General features: G+C 45.5%; 2 protein-coding genes across 2 annotated transcripts in view; one reads left to right on the top strand and one right to left on the bottom strand.

Annotated features, from left to right (window-relative positions):
- The window catches only part of LOC146200436 (uncharacterized), a 38,278-nt gene that overhangs the window by 6,219 nt on the left and 9,630 nt on the right, over positions 1–22,429 (bottom strand). Inside the window, exons 3-5 of the mRNA XM_084592365.1 lie at positions 20,408–20,574; positions 19,024–19,106; positions 2,170–2,253 (exon numbers count right to left, since the gene is read on the bottom strand). Coding sequence (XP_084448491.1) covers positions 2,170–2,253; positions 19,024–19,106; positions 20,408–20,574 — 334 coding nt within the window. The remainder of the gene's footprint in view (positions 1–2,169; positions 2,254–19,023; positions 19,107–20,407; positions 20,575–22,429) is intronic.
- LOC146200437 (uncharacterized) lies at positions 8,785–12,839 on the top strand. Its single transcript, XM_084595896.1, has 2 exons — positions 8,785–8,897; positions 12,146–12,839. Exons 1-2 carry the CDS (start codon positions 8,785–8,787, stop codon positions 12,837–12,839), a joined length of 807 nt encoding a protein of 268 aa, XP_084452022.1.

Genomic DNA, 22,429 nt, shown 5'->3' with positions numbered 1-22,429 from the left:
ATATTCGCCTCCCTAAGTAGAGTGGAGAGCTGGGCCAGTTGGTACACATTGGTAAGGATTAAAACCAGCGGAAAGACGCAGACAAAGAGAGAAGCACACAACACAACGCTGCCAGCGTTGTGTTTTGTGCTTCTCTCTTTGTCTGCGTCTTTTCGCTGGTTTTAATCCTTACCTTATATCCTCCCTAACCTGCCGTCTATTTTGCACCACGAAGCGAGCATAAACGAGTTTTCTGCAAACCTTTGAAGGCACAAACCCATATATTTTCTCTTTGGACTGTGGACTAGTAACGCAAAACTACTTGTAAAATTACTATCAATAGTACTGCGATTGGCATACTGTTGATAGTATTGGTGAAAGTACGACCGACAGTATTGCGTATTATATTTGTACTGTGCGTGCCATAAAATGCAGTTGTTGGTCGGCAATATTGGCAAAATGTTTACAATAGCCGACTATCAACAACTGAGTTGACGTAGATTATGAAGGATATTTTTGGACAAATTCAATAAGTAAATCAATTTTGCTGGTATAGAATTGAAATTTCACTGTCAATATATTCAAACTAAAGTACCTAGTATCAACAAGCCAGTAAATATCTCTCATTATACTTTTAAATCGCAAAATACAGTTAGCTTTGCGGCAGTGCAGTTCCTCGTGCTTGAAGCTGCTTCCTTTCCACCGCAACTTATTAATTCAAACTATTTATTGAGTGCCAGAAATACATTTTACTAAAGAAACACGAGAATTTCGATCGTTTTGCTATGCAATCTACTCCTCAAACCTGAAACAATTTTCCCAATCGCTGAAAATACGTGCTATGCTGGTACCGACGCTGCACGTCGCACTACTACTGTATTGTGCCAAATCTTTCTTACGAACATACGTTTTTATTTTCCTGCTCATCCCGGGCCCGAGTAATATGTCTTAGCTTGCCGCCAGCCATATTGAGCGAGGAAGGTATTTTTAACAGCCTTCGAAAGATAGATTCCTTCTTTTGCGGAATCATGAATTAAATAGCAACACCCCAGACTGTATGGAGGTGAAAACGCTATCGTAAGAAACTATAAATATTTTGAACAATGCTCTCCTAACTAGTTCCCGAAGCGTTGGCAACTATTCAATCAGCGTGGCATACGTCATCTGCTTCTTGATGCCGAACATTTCGTGCAATGATACCTGCAGCCACCGGATGCTTATAATTTCCTGAAAGCACCAGCTAAGCTATCAAGAGTAGAGATATTAGCGAGGTACTCACTGAAGTAATAATGCCACTAGATTTCGACTCAGAAGCAGGCGCGCGTGTGTGCGTCTCCGGCTGCTGTTGGTAGCCCAGCATTCCTGACACTGACTCTCATGCATTAACTACGTAGGTTGCGCCTGCAGAGCTCGATGATGTGTAGACAGAGACAACAGAGAGCCCTGTCGCAGTTGCCACTACTCGCCCATCCCGCGATCGATGGTGCTATCGATAGCACTGACAATTTACATGCTATCAAAAAAAACTCTATATTGATTTTATTTTTTTTTTGGGGGGGGGGGGGTGGGTTTAACGCCACAAAGCGACTCAGACAATGAGAGATGACGTAGTGGAAAGCTCTAAAAATTTCGACCACCTGGGATTTTTTTACGCGCACTGATATCGTACAGCACACGGGTGCAAGGCTTTTCGCGTGGCCGTCCAGGCTGGCCGCCGAGGCCTGGATTCGACCGCGCATCCTTGGGAACAGTAGTCGAGTGCCCTGATCATTCCGCCGCCCCCAGCGCATCGGCTAGGCTTTCGACAGAACTATAGATACATTTCATTTTGCTATTTTTAATTCGATTGTGGCTATACCATTATTAGTGTCTACAGTACTGTCGATAGCTCTGCATCACTACACAGCACACCATAAAAGCACCTTCAAAGGGGATACATGCCGCTGCACATAATAGAGGCCCTTGAGCAAGATATGCCTTCCGTTCTTTTAATTTCATGAATACATCTACAGAGCCTGTACAGCAAGATCTGCCGCGATATTTTATGATTCCTTTAGAACGGAAATGAAATTACAACAAATAGTTCTGTCAAGGTGCGGTCGCTCAACGTCAGAATGAAATGTAGACTGATAAAGGAAGCCTTTTGTTACTTAGAGCCCTAATCGCGACAAAAAGGTATTATGGCCTTACCATTGTTGCGATGCGGAACACGCTGTATGTCGCAGTTGTCGTACTCAGATGCCGAGAAGATATATTGAAGTGCCAAGGTCTTGACTGCAATAAAACGTAATGATGCATGTTTATAAAAGCCTCGAATACTCCAACCACTCCAGTCTAAATATCCAACATTTTTCAGCCATAATTAAATTGTAAGTTAGACAATGTGCGCAGAAGATATATATATATATATATATATATATATATATATATATATATATATATATATATATATATATATATATATATATATCATCATCAGCCTGATTATACTTACTGCAGGGCGAAGGGCTCTCCCATATTTCTCCACTTAACCCGGTTCTGTGCTAGCTGCATCCACTTGACCCCTGCGAACTTCTTAATCTCATCCGCCCACCTAACTTTCTGCCGCCGCCTGCTACGCATTCCTTCCCTTGGAATCCAGTTTGTTACCCTCAGCGACCATCGGTTATCTTCTCTTCGCACTACATGTCCTGCCCATGTCCATTGCTTCTTCTTAATTTCCCCTAGAATGTCGGTAACTTGCGTTATTTCTCTGACCCACTCTGCACGCTTTCTATCTCTTAATGTTACCCCTACCATTTTTCGTTCTATAGCCCTCTGCGTTGTCCTCAACTTAAGTAGAACTCTCTTGGTTAGCCTCCACGTTTCAGCCCCATAGGTGAGTACAGGCAAGATGCAACTGTTGTATACTTTCCTCTTGAGCGATACCGGTAAGCTGCTAGTCATAATCTGCGAGTGCTTGCCAAATGCGCTCCATCCCAATCTTATTCTTCTTGTTATTTCCTTTTCATGGTCCGGATCTGCGGTTACTACCTGTCCTAGGTAGACATATTCGCCTACTACTTCCAGTATTTCGCTACCTAATGTAAACTGCTGTCCCTTCCCGAGGCTGTTGAACATTACCTTAGTCTTCTGCATATTGATTTTCAAGCCTACCTTTCTACTTTTTCTGTCTAGGTCATCAATCATTATTTGCAGTTCATCCCCCGAGTTGCTTAGCAAGGCAATGTCATCAGCAAATCGCAGATTACTGAGGTATTCTCCATCTACCCTTATCCCTAACTGATCCCATTCCAAGTCTCTGAACACTTCCTCTAAACAAGCTGTGAATAGTACTGGGGAGATTGTTTCTCCTTGCCTAACACCTTCCTTTATGGGAATTTTGTTACTTTCTTTATGCAGAACTATGGTTGCTGTGCAGCCACTATATATATCTTCCAGCACTTTCACGTACGGCTCGTCTACCCCCTGATTTCGCAATGCCTGCATCACCTCCGATGTTTCAACTGAGTCAAATGCTTTTTCGTAATCAATGAATGATATATGTATAAGGGCTGGTTATATTCCGAGCATTTTTCTATCACCTGATTGATGGTAGAGATGTGATCGATAGTAGAGTACCGTTTCCGAAACCCTGTTTGATCATTTGCTTGATTGCAGTCTAAGGTTGTCCTGATGCTATTAGCGATTACCTTAGTAAATACCTTATACGTAACAGACAGTAAGCGGATTGGTCTGTAATTATATATATATATATATATATATATATATATATATATATATATATATATATATATATATATATATATATATATATATATATATATATATATATATTGTATTACGGCAGCAGTACATGCCGTAATACAATATATAAAGTACTCTATCCACAAAAAGGTTTCCTTCTCCCCTCCCCCCCCTTGGAAGCTTCTATTTATCTGCGATATACGGTCAAACAATGCGGCCCATGTACTCATTGTGATAGTCTCAACTACTCGACGGAGGTCAAGGCATACTTAAGAATCAAGATTCTGCTCTTCGTCGGATGATTATACATTCATATTAATATTTACTAATTCCTGGAAAGCCAACAAGGGGAATACGTGCATGAGGGGCTGATGACCGCAAGAGTATCTTTTTATGTTATAAAATAGTTAACGTTCAGGAAAATTGAAGCTATCTGTAGAAGAGGTCAAGAACCCGTGTAATTTCACTCGGTAATCACGATTCGAGTCGTCGACAGGGAACCATACTGCGGCAATCCAGCGCTGTAGCTGCCAGTGGCATCTCTAGATAAGCGAGAAGCTGTTTCTCTATGCAGTCTCATTTAGGGAAAGAAGACGAGTTAATAGCTATTTTTAACGGAATATCATACATTAAAAAAACACGCGTGCTCCGCCTTCTTCGGAGGAAAACATGCAAGAATGCACTTCGTAAGTCATCCGATCATATGAAGTGTTTTTCATTTCTCTACCCTAATGCATTGCCCGGACCTTTGTAATCCCGAGTGTCCATGTGAGGCCAAAACATGCTTTTTACAGTAAACCAGCTGCAAGACTGGGCATCAGCTTTTTCTCAGGACAACGCGGTTTAATTTTTGGACGGCAGCTGCGTTCCCTTGAATTGTCACTCGCAAAACGTCAAATGCTGTGTTAGGTCCGTTAACGTTAAAGGTGCCCAGGAGGTTGAAATTCGGTCAGTGTTTTCTTGGTGCTAACTGTTTTTTGCTCAACTGTCCTTCCTTCTATCGCAACCTGTTCAGGTGCCCGTCAAGAAATGAGGCAGTTACACAGTGCTGGTTTTATGGTTTATGGCGCTTAATGTCACAAAGTGACTCAAGCTTTGAGGGACGCCGTAGTCACGGGCTCCCGAAATTTCGACCACTTCGGGATCTTTAACGTGCACTCACATCGCAGAAGACACGCACAAGCTTTGATGCGCGCCTCCATTGAAGAGCCACCACCAGAACCAGGATTCGATTTGGAATTCTGGGGCTCAACAGCTGTGCGCATTAACTACTGAGTCTTTTCCGCGAGGGAGTCGCACCCTATTAGAAAACCAAACATTTCTGGTTAGATGAGTGACTCCAATAAAAAAAAAACGTAGCTTGATCTCCAGACTCTACTAAGTGCTATTATTTATTTATTTATTTGTTGCAATTTGAGGGCTATTACAGGAGGTCTTCGAAAAAATACGCCACTTATAATAAAAATCTATATCAGTTCAGGTTACAGTCTTGAAAATTTGAGTGCATTTAATGAGGTGATGTGGCCAGGAAGGTCGTTGCTATCAAGGGCAGAGAGGAGAAAATATGATTTGTGGAATACTGGCTTACAGTCGGGCTGGGTACTACAGGATGTTGGGATGAAGTTGACAATATGAACGATGAGCAGTATGGATAACACTCTGTCGGATCGCAAGCTATGCAAAACTCATGATGAAGGCGATAAAAATTGTTTTGAACAGCTAGCTTTTTATTCGAGCTTTTAATTTAGCAGGGTTACGATAGAAAGATTGGAGTAATTGGAGTAAAAAATGATTGGAGTAAAAAATGAACCATGAATCATGAGCTTGAATAGATTCCGGCAAATTGGACGTCGGTTTGGTTTGGAGAAAACTGAATATAGAATTCGAGTTTTGAATTCGAGGTCTGAAAAGCTATATGTAAGCTTTTAGCTATTTGTGTAAGCGCAATGTGGCGCTCTAAGTAGCCAAGGACGCTATTGACAGACTAACATGAGGAATAATAATTGACTAGGAAATATCACTGGAGGCATGAATACCTAGGCAATTTCAAGAAAAGGTTCGAGATTTAGGAGAACCGGAAAAGTGGTACGTAGCAACTTAATAATCGGGCCGACATTGGAAAGCGGCAAGAAAGGATGTAGTAAATTCAATTCATAAGCCGCGTGGCCAACCATTCTTGCACTTTGAGCAGTAATTCGGTATGGCGCTAACATTAGATGCACTATATTTGAAGTGGTATATAACTCAATCGTCAAGAAGGCTTGTCTTAAATTTTGTGTTATTTGGTAGGTCATTGCTATAAATTAGGGAACGTAAAATGCCTAGTAGAGTACCTTGAGGAAGAAATGACCGGACACGCGTAAGGCGGAGGAACAACATACTGAAGACGATTAATTAGGAAATTGCTGATCCAACGGATCGTACAAAACGTCTAAGCTGACATTTATATCTTAACTAGCAGGTGACGGGGTAGGGCTTTATCTAAAGCTTTATCAAAATTTAAAAATCAGACGACTGTAGGTGTTTTAAGCTCAATGTTGGCGTGAATCTCGTAAAGGAAAACAGCAAGCTAGTATTTACAATAATAACCTTGACGACAGCAATGCTGATTTGGGTGAAAACAGTCGATCGGTGAAAGGAAATTTGCAACCTGGGAATAAACAATATACTGCCTAAGTTTTTAATAAGCACTTGTTATAGATATCGGTCGGAAGGGACTTGGGTAAGAGTGTCACCCTTTTCTGAAGAGAGGAACGACCTGTAGGGTCCTCCTGTCGAAGGGAATGGTACAACTGGTTGGCGAATGCAGAAGTACGAGGGAGAGAACAATGCTGATATGTTTAGTTTTTTTAGGTACCTTAGCATTAAAGTCGTCTCTTCCCACCAACGATAAACCATTTACTTCATCAATAAACACCTACAGCACATCGTGTCGCGTGTTGCCGTCTGCGTTAGTGAAGTGTGAGATCCTCCCACCGGCTGATGCGGTGGGCATGCATGCACCTGCCCCCTCCGGAAAGGGCGTGCTATCGAGGTAACCTAGAGCTGACAGGCAACTTGCACCATATGGCGTACTGAAGGCAAAGTGCCACGCATCCTGAACAATGATGCGCGTGGGCTCTACCGGTGGGACGGATCCCGCAATTTCAGTAACGTCAACAGCAACACGCAACGCGGTCTGATAAAGTTGTCTAATGACATTAGGGATATTGTCACGCCCGTAACGTGACCACGGAGACCTTCTGAAGAGTTAAACAAGCAAGGTTCACACAGCCAGCGGACAGTGACGCAGGCACCACAAGCGGGCCGTGCACACTTCGATCTCTTCTTCCTTCCTTTTTCTCGCCCTGATCGAGTCTTCATATCCGTAATACTTCGCCTGTCACAGACGAAGCTGCTGGACGAGTCTGTCATCAGGGGGATGATAGCAAGGTTTCCGTCTGGCGACGTGAGCTACTTAAGTGCGCGTCGAACGTCGCCCACTTATGGTGAGGCGCCTAACCCGATAGCTAAGATAAATCATTTTCCCGCCAGGTCACTAGGGAGTTAAAGGAAACGAGCGCGCACACGCTTCGGCCCGAGCTTTTCCTCCCCGGAATCCTTCTACGGCCTCCGTTGCTGACTTAGGCTCCCCCTCTCCTTTTAACAACATATTCATAGATATTACAGCATTTGTGCCTTGAAAGGCTGACATTCGCGAAGCCCGCTAAGGGTCTTAGTAAATCAGAAGTGTGTCACCTTCGAAGGTTACAAACTATGTCATTTAATAATCCAGCAACACTTGACGCCATTGAGCCCGAATCCTTTTCGGTGCAGTGGAGATGTTGTGGCCAGAAGGCAAACTTATAGCATATAGTATGGGCTTATCAACAAAATACCAGTATTGACATAATAAATCAGCCAAGGTGGAAGGCTGGGAGGCGGCCCTGTCCAGCTCGGACCTCGGGAAACAACGAGCCCTCGTCGAAAGAGCACGGGCAGCGGCTTTTACCAACAGTGTCCCGAACTAGGGACCCGGCCAGCCTTCCCTTAATCTAAGCCAATGTCAATAAATATTTTCATCATCATCATCCAAAATCAAGTCGGGATCGATATAGTGCGCGAGAACCTTAAACCACGACTCTTCGTTGGACGCCAAAGCCAGACCAGCTCGCCAGAGAGATAGGCGACGTGGCGATGATCGTCGCCGTAGCAGGATTTCGAAAGCCGTTTTGAGGCAAGAGTTCTTAGGCATGCTATCCAGCGAGCTTCTTCAGTACGGAAGAGGATCTCGGAAACCCCAAGATCGGAGTCTGTGAAGAATGCGAGGATGCTGTTGAGGGTGTATCGAGGAGAGCGGGCACAAAGAAGAAAAAACAAACTGTAATGTGTTGATTCCTGTTAAGCGATATTGTACGCGTAAGTTATAAATGGTAGCACAGAGTCCCGATTCTTATGGTCGGCGGCGATCTACACGGAAAGTATATTGGTTATTGTCCGGTTCATTCGCTCGGTCAATCCATTTGTTTGAGGATGGTAAGGAATTGAGTGTCGAAAATGCGTTGCGCACACGAACCAGTTCTTCCACCTCTTCCGAGGTTAACTGGGGACCTCGGTTGTTTATCGTCACTCGTGGTGGTCAATGGCGAAGTATAACAAAGTGTGCTATAACCGAAGGAACAGCTGCCGCTTCACAATATCCAGTGTGATAATCAATGCAGATAACGATCCAGCAGTTGCAGTCATGAGACTTGGAAACAGGCCCCAATAGCTTTAACACGACCTGATCAATAGGAAATCTGAGCGGCTTCACAGGAAGTAGGAGACCGAGAATAGGCCCAGTGGGACGTTTGTGACTCGCACACTGGGCACGCTAGCCACATACATCTCGGTTGTTTCCTGCATCCGCGGTCAATAGAAACGTCCTTTGGCGCGATGGAGTGTCCTCGCAGATCCCAATTGTCCAGACGTAGGATGGTCATGCATAACGCGCAAAACAGAGGATTGTAATCTGTCAGGTATCCCCAGAAGGTAGTGGAGGCCAGTGTCCCAATAGTCCCTCTGTTACAAAATCCCGCCATGTACACAAAAAGGATGGGAAGCTGTGGAGTCCTGTGCAGCGGTAACAAATGGCTTCTGATTCTCGTCCTGCTCCTGCTCAGTGCGGAATATACGGGCATCAGGGAACAGCGGTAAGGCTGAGGCAATGTAGTCATGAAAGTTATCGGCGTCGCATTCTGTATTCGGAAGCAGCAAACGTGAGAGGCAGTCTGCATCAGCGTGCCGGCGCCCGCTCTTGTATAGCACTGTATAAACAAATTCTTAAAAACCGATTTTCCACCGCGCAAGACGGCCAGACTGATCGCGGAGGTTGATCAGCCAACACAGGGAATGATGGTCAGTAGCCACTGTGAAGGGACTTCCGTACAAATAGCAGCGGAACCGCTAAACGGCGAAGGCAACGGCGAGTCACTCTTGCTCAGTTATTGCGTAATTGCGCTCAGGTCTGCTTAAGGAACGACTGGCGTAAGCAATAGCATGTTCGTTGTCGTCATAACGCTGGATCAGCACAGCACCGATGCTAATACCACTGGCCCCAGTCCGCACTTCCGTGGAGGCAGAAGGGTTGAAATCCCTGAGAATCGGACGTGATGTTAGTAAACGCTTAAGCTGGTTGAGAGAAGAGTCGCAATCGGAAGACCACTCGTAAGCAGTGTCTTTACGGAAAGGGCACGTGAGTGGCTGAGCGAGGTCTGCAAAACGAGGAGAGAAGCGGTGAATATATGGGTAAAGTCCGAGAAAACTGCGAGGTTGCTTTATGTTCTTAGGAGTCTGACATGACGCAATGGCCGCGGTCTTCTGTGGGTAAGGTCTGACGCCCTCACGATCAACAGGATGCCCAAGAACCGAAGTTTGCCGTTCACCAAAGCGGCAATTTTTTGCGTTCAGTATCATACCAGCGTTTTGCAGGCAGTCCAGTACAAGCGCGAGGCGTTCATTGTGATCGTGAAATTTCCGGACAAAAATGACATCACCGAGGCAGAACATACATATATGCTATTTTAGGCAACGTAGGATGCATCCATAAATCTCTCGAAAGTTGCGAGAGCATTCCACAACCTGAACGGCATTACATTAAATGTGAACACGCCGTCGAGGGTGACAAAAGCGGTCTTCTCCTTGTCCTGGGGGCGTATAGGTATCTGCCAATATCCCGAAAGCAGATCAACGGATGAAAAGTATAAGGCGGAGTACAAGTAGCCTATGGCGTCATCAATTCGGAAAGAGGATAAACGTCTTTCTTAGTTACAGCATTCAGGAGGCGATAGTCCACGCGAAAGTGCCATGTACCACTTTCGTCTTGACCAGAATGACAGGAGCAACCCTAAGACTGCATGATTCTTGAATAATACCTTTGTCCAGCATACCCCGAACCTGTTCACTGATGACCTGCCGTTCTGTTGGCGACACTTTATACGGATTCTGTTGAACTGAATGTGAGTAGCCTGTGCAAATGCGATGGCGGGTACGTGTCAGGGGAATGCACCTTCAATCACATGTATCAAAAAGTCAAAGATGGACGAGTACTTGAGCAGTAATATCTCCAAAGCCTCAGGTTGTTCACCGACTAGAGATTTACTAATCATTTTGCACAGTTGTGAGTCAGGCGTTGGAGCAGCAGTAACTCCGTTAGACGCGCCCGTTATTAAAGCCGCCGACGGAGAAGCATAATTTTGGCTACATGTGGCAATCTTCATATTCACGGGCAAAACCACCGGTTGCAAAGAACTATTGATGGCCCACAGCAGTGAGCCGCCCTTGACCACCGACAGCATTCACTGAGGCACCAGAATGAGTTTCTTTGCCAATACGGAAGGGAATCGTCAATGCAGAGTTCTCTGGAGAGACAGTCTACTGCCGCTGCATATATTCGCAAAACTTCAATGCCAAGAATCATGTCATGCGTGCTTCGCGAAAGCACTGAAAACTCCGCAGGGAATATCGTTCCGCCAAGGCACACCTGCAGGCCATCGGGCTGGACGCCGGAAAAAGCGGGCAGGAGGTGGTTGCAGACGGTAATCAAAGCGGGGCTCTTAGTGCTGCGAGTAGTGAGCCGGGTGTGAGTCGTACGAGACGGTTGATTAGAGCTATCGACTACCGCCCTTATGCTGTAGGCGTGAGTGTGGGATGCTTTGCCGGAATTCTTCCCGGGTATCACCTTCGAATCATCTTCCTTACAATATATTGTAGCAAGCCTGAAGAAGAGGAAAGCACATAGAAGAAGAAAGGGAAAATGACGTTGAGAAAGACGAGGAGACTCGTGCCCGAGCCGGTTTCGCGTATTGCCAATCCCTGAAAACTGCAGCAACGGAAATGCCAGGTGACGTCACTAAAAAATAAAACAGAATGAAAAGGAAATCAATAAAGCTATATGTTTTGTCAGTATACATTGAAGTGCATAAACTAAAATGCATACGCAATGAAATAGTTTGCTGGAGCAAAATTGCTTCCAGAAATCCTTTGATTATGCTAGTTGCGTCCGTCGCGCAATCTTTAGTACGTTGAATGAAAACGAACAAGAGCGCATTTAAAGACCGCACTACCCGTCGCTTCTTTGGCGCAATGAATTCACACCACGTACCTGATTGAAAGACATGTGTTTAATTCCTGTAGGTACAATTTTTTTTATTTATTTTTTTATTCACAACATTCAAATGAATTATGACCATATTTCCTGGGGTATGTTCCCATTTAGGTTTCATAATACCGTGGTTTTTGTTCTTAACGGCAGCAAAACCAGCAGGCGAACGCAGACAGGACATGACGGTATGACAACGGTCACACTGTACAGTTACCTTCACCGTAATCAACTCCTGTCTTCAGTAAGTGAATGTTACGTTTAGGTCGCGTTCAGACACAGCTCTCAGCAACAATCGGCTTTTAAATTGCTTTAAACTCTCTTTAACGAATTTACGCCACGACAATTTTTCAAATTACTTATTCAATGTCGAAAAGATGGCGCGACGGACGCCACCGATGGATTACGCTCTTCACAGTAAGTAATTTTAGGCCATAAAACGATTTTATTAACATTTCATTTAAGTTTCCGTACTGCGCTTCATGCTCAAACAGAACGTAAGGTTGTGTTTTATTTTTCAGTACCGCACCCGGCACTTTCGTTGTTGCAGTTTTTGGGGAATGGCAATACGCGCCGGACTCGCAGCCGTTCACCAGCTGAGTACTCTGCCTCCTCAACCTGTGCAGCGCTCCGACGTCAAACCCCCATCGTAACATCTTGGTGGCAGGCGCTCGGTACGAATACCCTCACGACGCATCCTCAACCGCTAGAGCCTCGCCGGAATCGTCGCCGCGCTGGTCTTCCTCCCATTCCTCTGAGAATGCAGCAGACAACTAAGCAGTCCCGAACATTAACGTGAAGCATTCTGTCCCCGCCTGGTGATGTACCACCCGCTGCCTCAAACACGACGCTACCGCTTCGAGAGCCTCGTTCTTTTGCCGGTCAAGCAGGGGAAGATGTTGATGAGTGGCTCACTCATATTGAACGTGTGAGCCGCTTCAACCGCTGGGATTCGGTGGCGAAACTCGCGAATGTGTTATTCTTCTTGGCGCATACCGCATTTATATGGTACGAGAACCACGAAGACTCTCTGACTACCTGGGAGGGCTTTGTAGAAGCGATCAAAGAATGTTTTAGCGATCTGACTACAAAGAGGAATCAAGCTGAGCAGACACTTGCTCAGAGAGCTCAGACAGCAGGTGAGACTTGCTCCACATACATCGAGGCAGTACTGAAATTATGCAAGACCATCGACAGTCGGATGACCGAGGAAGACAAGGTAGACCATCTGCTCAAGGGCATTGCGGAAGACGTCTACCACTTCTTCATTGCCAAAGATAACTTGAATTCGCTCACCGACGTTATTCGACACTGCCGGACATTCGAGGTCCTCAAGACACGCCGCATTGCACCGAAGATTGGGCAAATGGCAAATGTCACTACCGTGGCCAGCGTCGAAGAATATCTATCCCCAAGTCTCCTGTGCGCCATTCGTGAAATCGTTAGGGATGAAATTTCACGACGTGAGCTGCTTGCTGGGCCGCCCTCCGGATGAGGCATACGCTTTTCCAGCTCATGCAAGTACGTGCCCACCTATACACCAGCGAATGACACCGACGTCGCCTTCCGTAAAGACCTGGACACCCCGCGATAAAGGCCGAACCAGATTTACCAGCAGTTTTCTTATCAGCGCAGAGATCCTCTGTCCTACTGCAACCGTACACCGCGCCTAAAGCGGGAATGCTACGTCGACCCGTAACCTACATTTCAATACTCGTCGCGTCCTAACTTGCAAGAGTTCAATGAAGCGTAGCTGTTTATTCGGCCTATTCCCGTGTGCTGCCGGTGTGGTGTCGCGGCTCACATTTCCCGCTACTGCAATCGGCGCGCATCGTTCAGGAATCCTCCGACGGCATTAAACCGACGCGCCGCCCAGCCCTACATCGACAGCTATCGGCCAGAACATCCTTCCTGGAGGGACCGTTTTCAAAACCAAGGGCTCCGCAACCATTCTCCAGCGACTGAGCGTAGTGTGACAGCGCCTCCGTCATTTCGTGTTCGACGTTCCCCGTCACCACGGCGCCGATCTCCACCACCAACGCAGGAAAACTAGCCAGTGCGGCCAATGCAGGCGAGGTCGCTGGACAATCTGCGCTGCTACCTATTATTCCTCCGTTTGTGTGCATGTTAAAGAACAAGGTTAATGTACTTGTTGATGGTTTACCTACGAAGGCGTTGGTAAACACTGGTTCTAGTCCTTCAGTAATGAGTTTAGATTTCAAGAACCTTTTGAAGAACACTGTTTTGTTTGTTTGGGACAAAACTGGTTGTTTTTATGAAGTACGTGGAGAGTTATGTATCAGGTTGGGGTGCACAACGTTAAAGTTTCTTTGGGGGCACAGCATTTCCGGCGGAGTTTGCAGTACTGCCCCAACCTACACACGATGTAATCTTGGGAATTGATTTCCTGCGTATGTGTGGCGCTACAGTTGATTGTTGATCGGTAGAGTAAAGTGTTAGTGGTTCTCTTCCTCGTGAACGTTTGGAAAAGACGTTAAATTATGATGTTTGTGTGTGTGTGTGATAAAGTCGTCGTACCACCACATTCTGCAGTGTGCGTTCAGATGCCTGCTCTCGTCCTATTATTGACTCTTTTGAGGTTACTGTGGCACCTCTTAATTTATAGTGCATAAAGAAAAATTTATTAGTGCTGCATTGTTTTGTTTGCGTGAAAGAGGGCAGTACCTGACTGTGGACCATAAATTGCTCAACGGAACCGGCTGTTTTTCCAGCGGGCTATAAACTGGTTTCATGTAGCGTAGCTCTGCCGAATTATGTGACCCTCGTTACTCCTTCCTTTGATAACGACACTACTAGCTGACCTGCTAAGAGAAGCTTCTTCCGATGATCAGCGCATCGTTGAAAACCTCACAACGACAAATGTTGAAGAACCTTTTGTCCCAGCACGTGTCCGTCTTTGATTTAGCGCAATCCGACGGCTCTCAACGTTTTCCGCGGTCGCGCGCACGCCCCAGGTTTAACACGGGATCGGCCCATCCGATCCGCCAAAAGTAGTACCGCGTGTCGCCGTCAGAGCGCAAGGTGATCACATAGCAAGTTATACATGTTGAAAAGGGGCGTAATTCAGGAGCTATCCAGTCGTTGGGATGCTCCCTTGATATTGGTAAAAAAAAGGACGGAACATGGAGGTTCGGCATCAACTACCATCGCCTCAATTACATCACTAAAAAGTATGTGTATCCTCTCCCGTGCATCGCCGATACCTTAGATTGCCTTTTCTCAGCATCTCATTTCTCTTCGGTTGATTTGCGATCGGGATTATTGGCAGTTTCCGATGGACACCGCTAACAAAGAAAAAACAGCATTCGTTACGACGGACGCCTTTTTGAATTCGATGTGATGCCCTCCGGCCTCTGTAATGCGCGGGCCACTTTTATGGACACAGTACTACGTGGCCTCAAGTGGGAAATCTGCATGTGCTATTAGACGATGTTGTTATTTTTGGTCGGACCTTTACTAAACATAACACGCGACTCGCTGTTGTTTTAGATTGCCTGCAGAAGGCTGGCCTTGTCTTGAATTCTAAAAAGTGCCGTTTTGGCGAGTGTCAAACGCTGGTACTCGAACATCTCGTCGGCCGCAATGGAGTTCGGCCAGATCCACAGAAGTCAGCAGCAGTTGCAGCATTTGAAAGACCCGAGAATCAAAATGAGCTCCGCAATTTTCTGAGGCTGTGCTCCCACTTTCGACGATTCAACCCAAGACTTGCTGACGTCGCTTACCTGCTGACGTCCCTTCTACAAAAGACCATCCCTTTCGACTTGACCTCAGATTGTGAGGCGTCTTTCCACCAGCTAAAGTTTCTGCTTATGTCACATCCCATACTACGTCACTTCAACCCCTCCGCTCCGACGGAAGTTACACTGATGCAAGTGAGATTGGTGCTGGTGCTTTGCTTTTGCAACGTTTGGAAACCGGCGAGCATGTCATTGCATATGCAAGTCGTTCCCTCAGCAAACCTGAGCGTAACTACACTGTTACGGAGCAAGAGTGCCTAGCTGTAGCTTGCCCTATTGAGCGGTTTTGGTGCTACCTATATGAACGCCATTTCACGGTTGTGACGGAGTATTATTCCCTACGTTGGCTCGTCAACCTTCGTGATCCATTTGGTCGTCTGGAACGCTGGGGCCTTCGTCTGCAGGAATACGACTTAACTGTTTCTTACAAGAGTGGCCGCAAACATGCCGATGCAGACTGCCTTTCAAGTCTCCCCCTTCCTACGACCGAATGTGACTCTGCTGACTTCGATCACTACATTTCCTCCGTTGTTCCCGAGTTTGCTGACGCCTTGGCTCTGCGGACTGCGCAAGAGACAGACATAGGCCTCGAGCCACTGATTGCGGCGGGGCGGGGTTCCACAGCTCCCCGCCCATTCTGTCTCCGTGATGGCTTTCTGTAAAAAAAGGCTTATTCCAGCACCGGCACGAATTTTCTACTTGTGGTTCCCGAGATTTACCGCTCGTGCATCCTGCGTGCAATGCACGACGACCCCACTTCCGGTCACCTGTGCTCTGCACGAACCCTCAGCCGTGCCCGCGACCGGTTTTATTGGCCGAAGATGCGCCAGACGACTGGGCAATATGTGACGAGCCGCACTGAGTGCTAACGGCACAAACGTCCTACGTCCACGAGACAGCGCCTGCTGCATACTGTGACGCCACCACATGGTACAATTGAGAAAGTTGGAATCGACATTATGGGTCCCTTCCCGAAATCTTCCGATGGAAATCGCTGGATCGCGGTTTATGCCGACTACCTCACCCGCTACTGCGAAACGGCCGCTCTTCCTTCAGCCACCGCTCACCACGTGTCCATGTTCTTGCCCCGTTCCGTCATCCTGCGCCATGGACCTCCGCGACTTATCATCACTGATCGAGGTCGGTAGTTTACGGCAGATGTTGTGGAAGAGCTTCTCCGTTTGTGCTCGTCACATTTTAGACACTCCTCACCATACCACCCTCAAATCAACGGTTTGAAGGAGCGCACCAACCACACACTCGTCAACATGCTCTCTATATACTTTGCATGAGACCCCAAGAACTGGGATACAACATGCCGTATAAACGGCATGTTGTATCCGTTCGCATTCAATACTGCGACACATGCGACGACCGCATACAGCTCGTTTTTTCTTCTCTATGCCCGTGATCCCCGGTCCTTCGACACCATTTTTCCCTAATCCGTCCATGACCAACCTTGCATCGCCAAAACTCTTTGTCGGGCCGAAGAAGCTCACCGTCTTGCCCGTTTGCGGATTCTGGCTTCGTAAGAGTGTTCCAAAGTTCGTTACGACAGGCAGCATCGCCATGTGTCGTACGCACCTGGAGACTTAGTGTGGCTTTGGCGACCTCTCCGGAAACGTCGTTTAGCCCAGAAAATGTTGGCGCTTTACGCTGGCCGTTACGTTGTCCTAGACCGCGTCAGTGACCTGAATTACGAAATCGCAAGCATGACCGCAACTGGTCGTTGCTCAGCTAGAACGGACCTCGCTCCTGTCGCCCGGATGACACTGTGCCAATCCCGTCGGAACGTCTAACTCCCTCGCCCAGGGGGGGGGGGGGGGGGGTTCGGCTGTCTCGGGGGCAAATGTAGCTATCCTGAAGTTGAGGAAACACATAGAAGAATCAAGGGAAGAGGACGTTGAGAAAGACTAGGAGACTCACATGCCCGTGCCGGACTCGCAGCCGTTCACCAGCTGAGTTCTCTGGCTCCTCTACCTGTGCAGCGCTCCGACGTCAAACCCACATCGTAACAATACTTTTGCGTGAAATAATATAGGATACACTTGTGGAATACACTTGCGAATGAGTCTTACGATAGAAATTTGAAGTTTTAAAGGTCGGATTAGTGAAGAGAGCAAAAAATGCATCATTTAGCACGTCAGCAATTTCGTAATCATGTACGTTGGAGCCCTCCCTATGAAGCAAGTATTAGCTGAGATAAAAGAATTTATTGTTTTCCAAAACTTTTAGGGCTTTTATTCATCATGGAAAGCAGATTGTTATTGGAAACGTTTCATTTAGAGGTTTGTGATAACATTTATTACTCGCTAGCAGCACAAAAATACTTATCCCGTGAAGAGTCATTGCCTGAGTGCTCAGTAGATCGAAAAAGCCTTTTTTGTTTATATGATTGCACGTTTTCGTGCTACGTTAAGTCATGACAACTGTGCGCGCTCTGTTATTGTGATATTTCTACGCGCTTTGTGATTACACGTAGAATTTTGGTTTTAAAATATTGTCAGCAAATTGCAACAGTACGCTCTGTTAACTCACTGCAAAAGTGTCATAAAAAGATTAACACTCAGCCTTCACTCCTGTATAACCATCATTATCTCAGAGTGTTGTCTATTTTTTCTTCTAAGCGAGCTGGAGTGGAGAAAGCAGCATATAACAGCTTAATCACTATGGAAAGTAAGAAAGGTAAGCGCAGGAAGATATGGGCATGCATTGAAAATTGAAGTCAAAAGTATTTGATCAGTGGTCGATACTACGAGTGTGCTCAGTGACTAAATGAGATAGACCGAAAATCAGGCACGTGTTCAAGAATTCATCTGCAGCGTCACACGTTTAGAAGGTAGAAGCATGATTGGTACAGTTTATTGAAGGATGATTAAAATCCCTAAACAGAACCAAGGGGGCATTATGGTACATAGCTGTTAAAAAATTTCCACGAGTCATAAAAAAAAAGATATGTAGCAGGTGTCATTAAATGGGTGTTGGCAACAAGCACTAAGTAGCAAACGCGGAAAATTCGCCATCGAACGAATTCAAATCACTCTAGCGGGATACGAATATTGAGAATTGCGCAATTCAACGATCTGTTATCCTGGGTTAAGAGTACTGCCAACAAAGGTATTCCCAGCTCTATATTCGCGAAAAGAAAATTGAAGTGAGGGAGTGAAGGCAAACTCTCGAGAAAAGCTATTGAATCTAACCGCTTATCTGTAGGAAGTACCAAGTACCAAATTCCGAAAATAACAATTGATGCGGCTGCAAAGCTAATCATGTCTTCCTATAATATCAATGATATTAGTGCAAAGGAAATGTACCGGTGAATAAATAACGTAGAATATGCGTTGTACTTTTGCATCGCAGTCAGATTTTTTGTGCACATTTTGTGCGACGTGGTAATCAATATTAATCCTGCGGTTTGCGATCAGTTTGCCATTTCATAATTCTTTTTTGAAGTCACATTTCTTGCGAACTGATGCAGGTATTTCCGTGCAAGATGTGTTTCAGGCGAGAAGTCCTCGCTGACACTGATTCGTTCTTTTAAAGTCTTTGGATAAAGAAAGTGCGTGATAATTCTCGTTGTAGTGCCCAAATTCGACAATGATTAGATCAATTTTACCACGTTAGTAAGTACCCCACCTGTGATTGCTTTCATGTGGATGCAAGTAAACATCAAGAAACCGATGGAAGCGGTCAATGATTAGCTTCTCGCTTTCTAACAAAGGTTCAGTTGGACTGGCCGTCCAAACTTAAAACACTAGGTTGTGACGGCGAGACCTATTTTTAGCAGTTACAACGCGAGCACAAGTAAACACGAGCTTAAGTACTTTACATGACAAACCTTGCTTGCTCAAGTCGGCTGTTTCTGTTTTACGGGAAGTATTTACCCCTGGTGCCAACGTCCACTCGATTTCCTTTACTCACCGCTAACTGGAGATGACGTGTAAGCGTTGCCGACCGGGTAGCCATCGGTGGCTTCCACTCTTGTGTACACTGTCCTGTTGACTCTGTAACAAAGCACCATTGTCGTCGTTAAATTCAGACATGCTCAAAACGCAAATGCACCGGCGTGCTTCATTATAAAATTCGCGGTGCAGGCTGCATATTCTGGGCCTGTTAGTGAAATGTATTACTGATAATTGTACGAAAGTCAAATCTTCTCACGACACAAAGGCTGCAATTTGAACGCCATTTTATCTTTGCAATTGTTTTCTTTGCCGCCTATGAGCCCCACATTTACTCTAAAGCTGGTGAAAGGCATTGCTCTCTCGCTACAACACATGTCCTCAAAACGGACAGCTGGACTGACAAAGCGGCGAGACGATCAGCCGGAAAATTTGCAGTTACGAAGTAATATACATGTATTCTCGCTAAGTATCTAACGGGCTAGTGCAAAAAAATAAAAACATCTGCTTCCTCCGACAAAATATTTTGCAACACTTGTTGCGATATTGCCATTATAGAAGTGAGGAAAAAATATGTTTTTATTGGTTGTCTCGATCCCACATTTTGTGCGATCTCTTAGGAGTTAAGTAGCTTCGTTTTTCTTGCGACAAACAACTCTCACGAGTTTTCTTGACAATAGATAATTGAACGATCGAATTTATATGCGAGTTGGAAAGATAATAATCAAACTTACATGCAACAGAATCATCTAGCGTGTCTTTTACCACTGCTGAATTCAGTTAGACAAACTATTAGACAAACATTATTCATTCATCAACAGCAATATATCCCGTCAAAGACATCTCATGGGACCCTTAAAAAGTGATTTTTCACCGAATGCATGTTAAAAAGCGTGATGAGCATTTAACATGTTTTGTACCTTATATACATTTGTAAAATCACAAACAGATCGCCACATTTTCCTCTTCCACCGTCCACTGCTAACGCAGAGTGGTGTAGGAGTACTTCGCCATTTTATGCATGGATATAAATTCTAGTAAATGCTGAGCGAAGCATTTTACTATGCATTGTTTTTTACCTTATGACCAATGTATTTTTTTCGCCATGCAACATCATCGGTCACCTTAGCTGAATGCATAGATAACTTTCATAACTTTCACAAGGCGCGTATAAACTTTAGAGCTTTCCTACATTTTTTCCTACGCCGAATTCCTCGGCCTGACAGTGCGCTTAGAAAGCAATGTCAGCATGATATGCTGACGAGCAGCAATCCCAGTACCAGACAAGACAAAATTGCTCAACGAGCTCAAGAAGCCAGGCGCGCGTTCTCAGCGTGCATTGCATACATTTGGAACAGAAAATCTATGCATGATGTTAGTTGTCATAATTAAGGGGGACTTACAATATGTTCGACGAAGGGCTCCAGGCAAGAACGAAGCCCATAGAGCATTTTTCTTCGGGATAAAACTCGAACATGCGGCCGTAGATACAGCGTCCGTCCCAAAGGAATCCAGGGTCGTGCTTAAAGGATCGTTGCAACATCACAAAGTAGCGAGGTTGCAATAGAGCCTGTGGTGGAAGAAGAGACGCTTTTTAGCAAGAGTACGTAATGACAACAGAGGAAATGAAAGCATACTCGGGTTCTTCATCGTCTCAGAAAGTGTGAACGTTGATCTAATTGTAATAATAGCCACGATAAATGTTTGGAACACAATTTGGACGGCGGACAGCGAGAGCTAAATGGCCCATGCGGCTCTCTACCTAGCTAGTGAGATTGTCACCGCCTTGTTGAAGGCAAACTGAATATGGTTGTGGCAGGTTGTAATGATGACACCATGTAAGGTGTATGAAGCCTCACATGAGACTATATGCAAAGAAAAAGAAAACAAAAAAGATCGCAGGAGGTCAATAGAGGATTTCTCTCCAAATGGCATCAAATTAAGCTGTGCTTCATTTGCTGCCTCAAAGCGACCGTCGAAATGTTGTGAATAAAGAAAAGGTCGGCCTCAGCTTCACTACCGCATTGCACACACTTTGTGAAGCCATAAGTAGGCTGCCAAGCCTATAGATAGAATTTGGCTTTTACGGATTGGATGCTTAAGTACATTGCGTACCCTTCATAGGGCCTAAATACAGGCTCTTGTCTTTTTATTTTCCAAAATGGATGCGTCGGGCCAAATGAGTCCTTGGAGGACGATAGCACATTTAGCCATTCAATTGTATTGGTGAAACGGTACTATGTCTGAAAACAATTGTATTGGATTTGACCCGCTTTCCAGTAGTCATCCACTTCACAAAATCGGCATCGCAGCAGCATCACTGGGCGGCCTTCCAGGATCCAGAGTGACAATCTGATACATGTATCGATTCAAGGCGTAATACGGAAGTGCTCGCACACCAATTAAAGGCTGTTCGGTAATCTTTCATTTCACTGGGACAGCACTTGAGAGCGTTGGCATATCTTATAAAATTCCGCGCCAGAAGACGACTACCGAGACAAAAAGTATCTTGATAGTTTGACATTGCTCGGAGGTTTTGGACAGCAGTCGAGGCTTAATATGAATTTCGCCATCTTATGTGCGGTGTTTTAACGCTGGTTGCATCCAGCTCATGTGTTTGGCATCAACGTATGGGCTTCTTAAATCAACAAAGCATTAAATCTAGTTTCGGCAGCAATGCCTGACCTGTTTGAAACACAAGTTTTATATAAATCCCTAACCATGTACTTTGATGTAGTCACCTAAGCGGTCATCTGCTCCCAATACAGTCACAGCCGCTGAGGTAAGCCCTGTGTTCTTTCGTGTCGACTGCTGTAAAGGGGGGGCTCAGTGACATGCATCAACAAAACATTCGAGCTTAGCCCAGGGCATTGTGATGACCGCACAGTGGAGGAATAATGGAAGGATCCACTCAGTGCGGTTGGGCGAGCGGAGGGGAATGGGAATTTCTGACAGTGCTCTTCTTAATAACAGTATTTAACACATACACATACTTGCCTCTCTTTTACAAACCTCGTAAACGTATTATTTGTTTCATCGAGACGCCCACGGGGCACTATTTACGGTTGAACTCCCGCGCGAAACGCGTATACCAGGGTGTCAGTGTGTGCACCGTATCGCTTATACCTTTGGCTATTAAGCCATGATACGCTATTAAGCCAGGAGCCATGATACGGCTGCCTAGTGTTAAGTGTTTTGCATGTTTCCCCATAGCTTGCAAATTAAGAGGGAAACAACGCGCTTTTCTTGTTTAAACGAACAGCCGCTAGTGTAGCAATGTAGCCTTTAAATAAAAAAAACAATGCGCCGAAACTTCGGCTCGTAGAAGCCTGCAAATTTACTCCAGTCATGGTTCAAGTGGTCGGTTTTTGCATTTCGGCACCGTGATCGCCTCCACTAAATATCGAGCGTGGTCAGTTGTATTC

This window comes from Amblyomma maculatum, chromosome 2 (assembly GCF_055883805.1).
Source record: "Amblyomma maculatum isolate TAMU_Amacu chromosome 2, ASM5588380v1, whole genome shotgun sequence".
Lineage (NCBI taxonomy): Eukaryota > Metazoa > Arthropoda > Arachnida > Ixodida > Ixodidae > Amblyomma > Amblyomma maculatum.
Note: the sequence above shows the minus strand (reverse complement) of the source record. Positions and strands in the feature narration are given on the sequence as shown.

Excerpts from the sequence above, each read along its gene's own strand:
- LOC146200437 (XM_084595896.1), top strand. The coding sequence starts at position 8,785 with ATGTACACAAAAAGGATGGGAAGCTGTGGAGTCCTGTGCAGCGGTAAC. Across the intron at positions 8,898-12,145 it reads ACGGGCATCAGGGAACAGCG|CATTCTGTCCCCGCCTGGTG; the intron begins GTAAGGCTGAGG and ends ATTAACGTGAAG.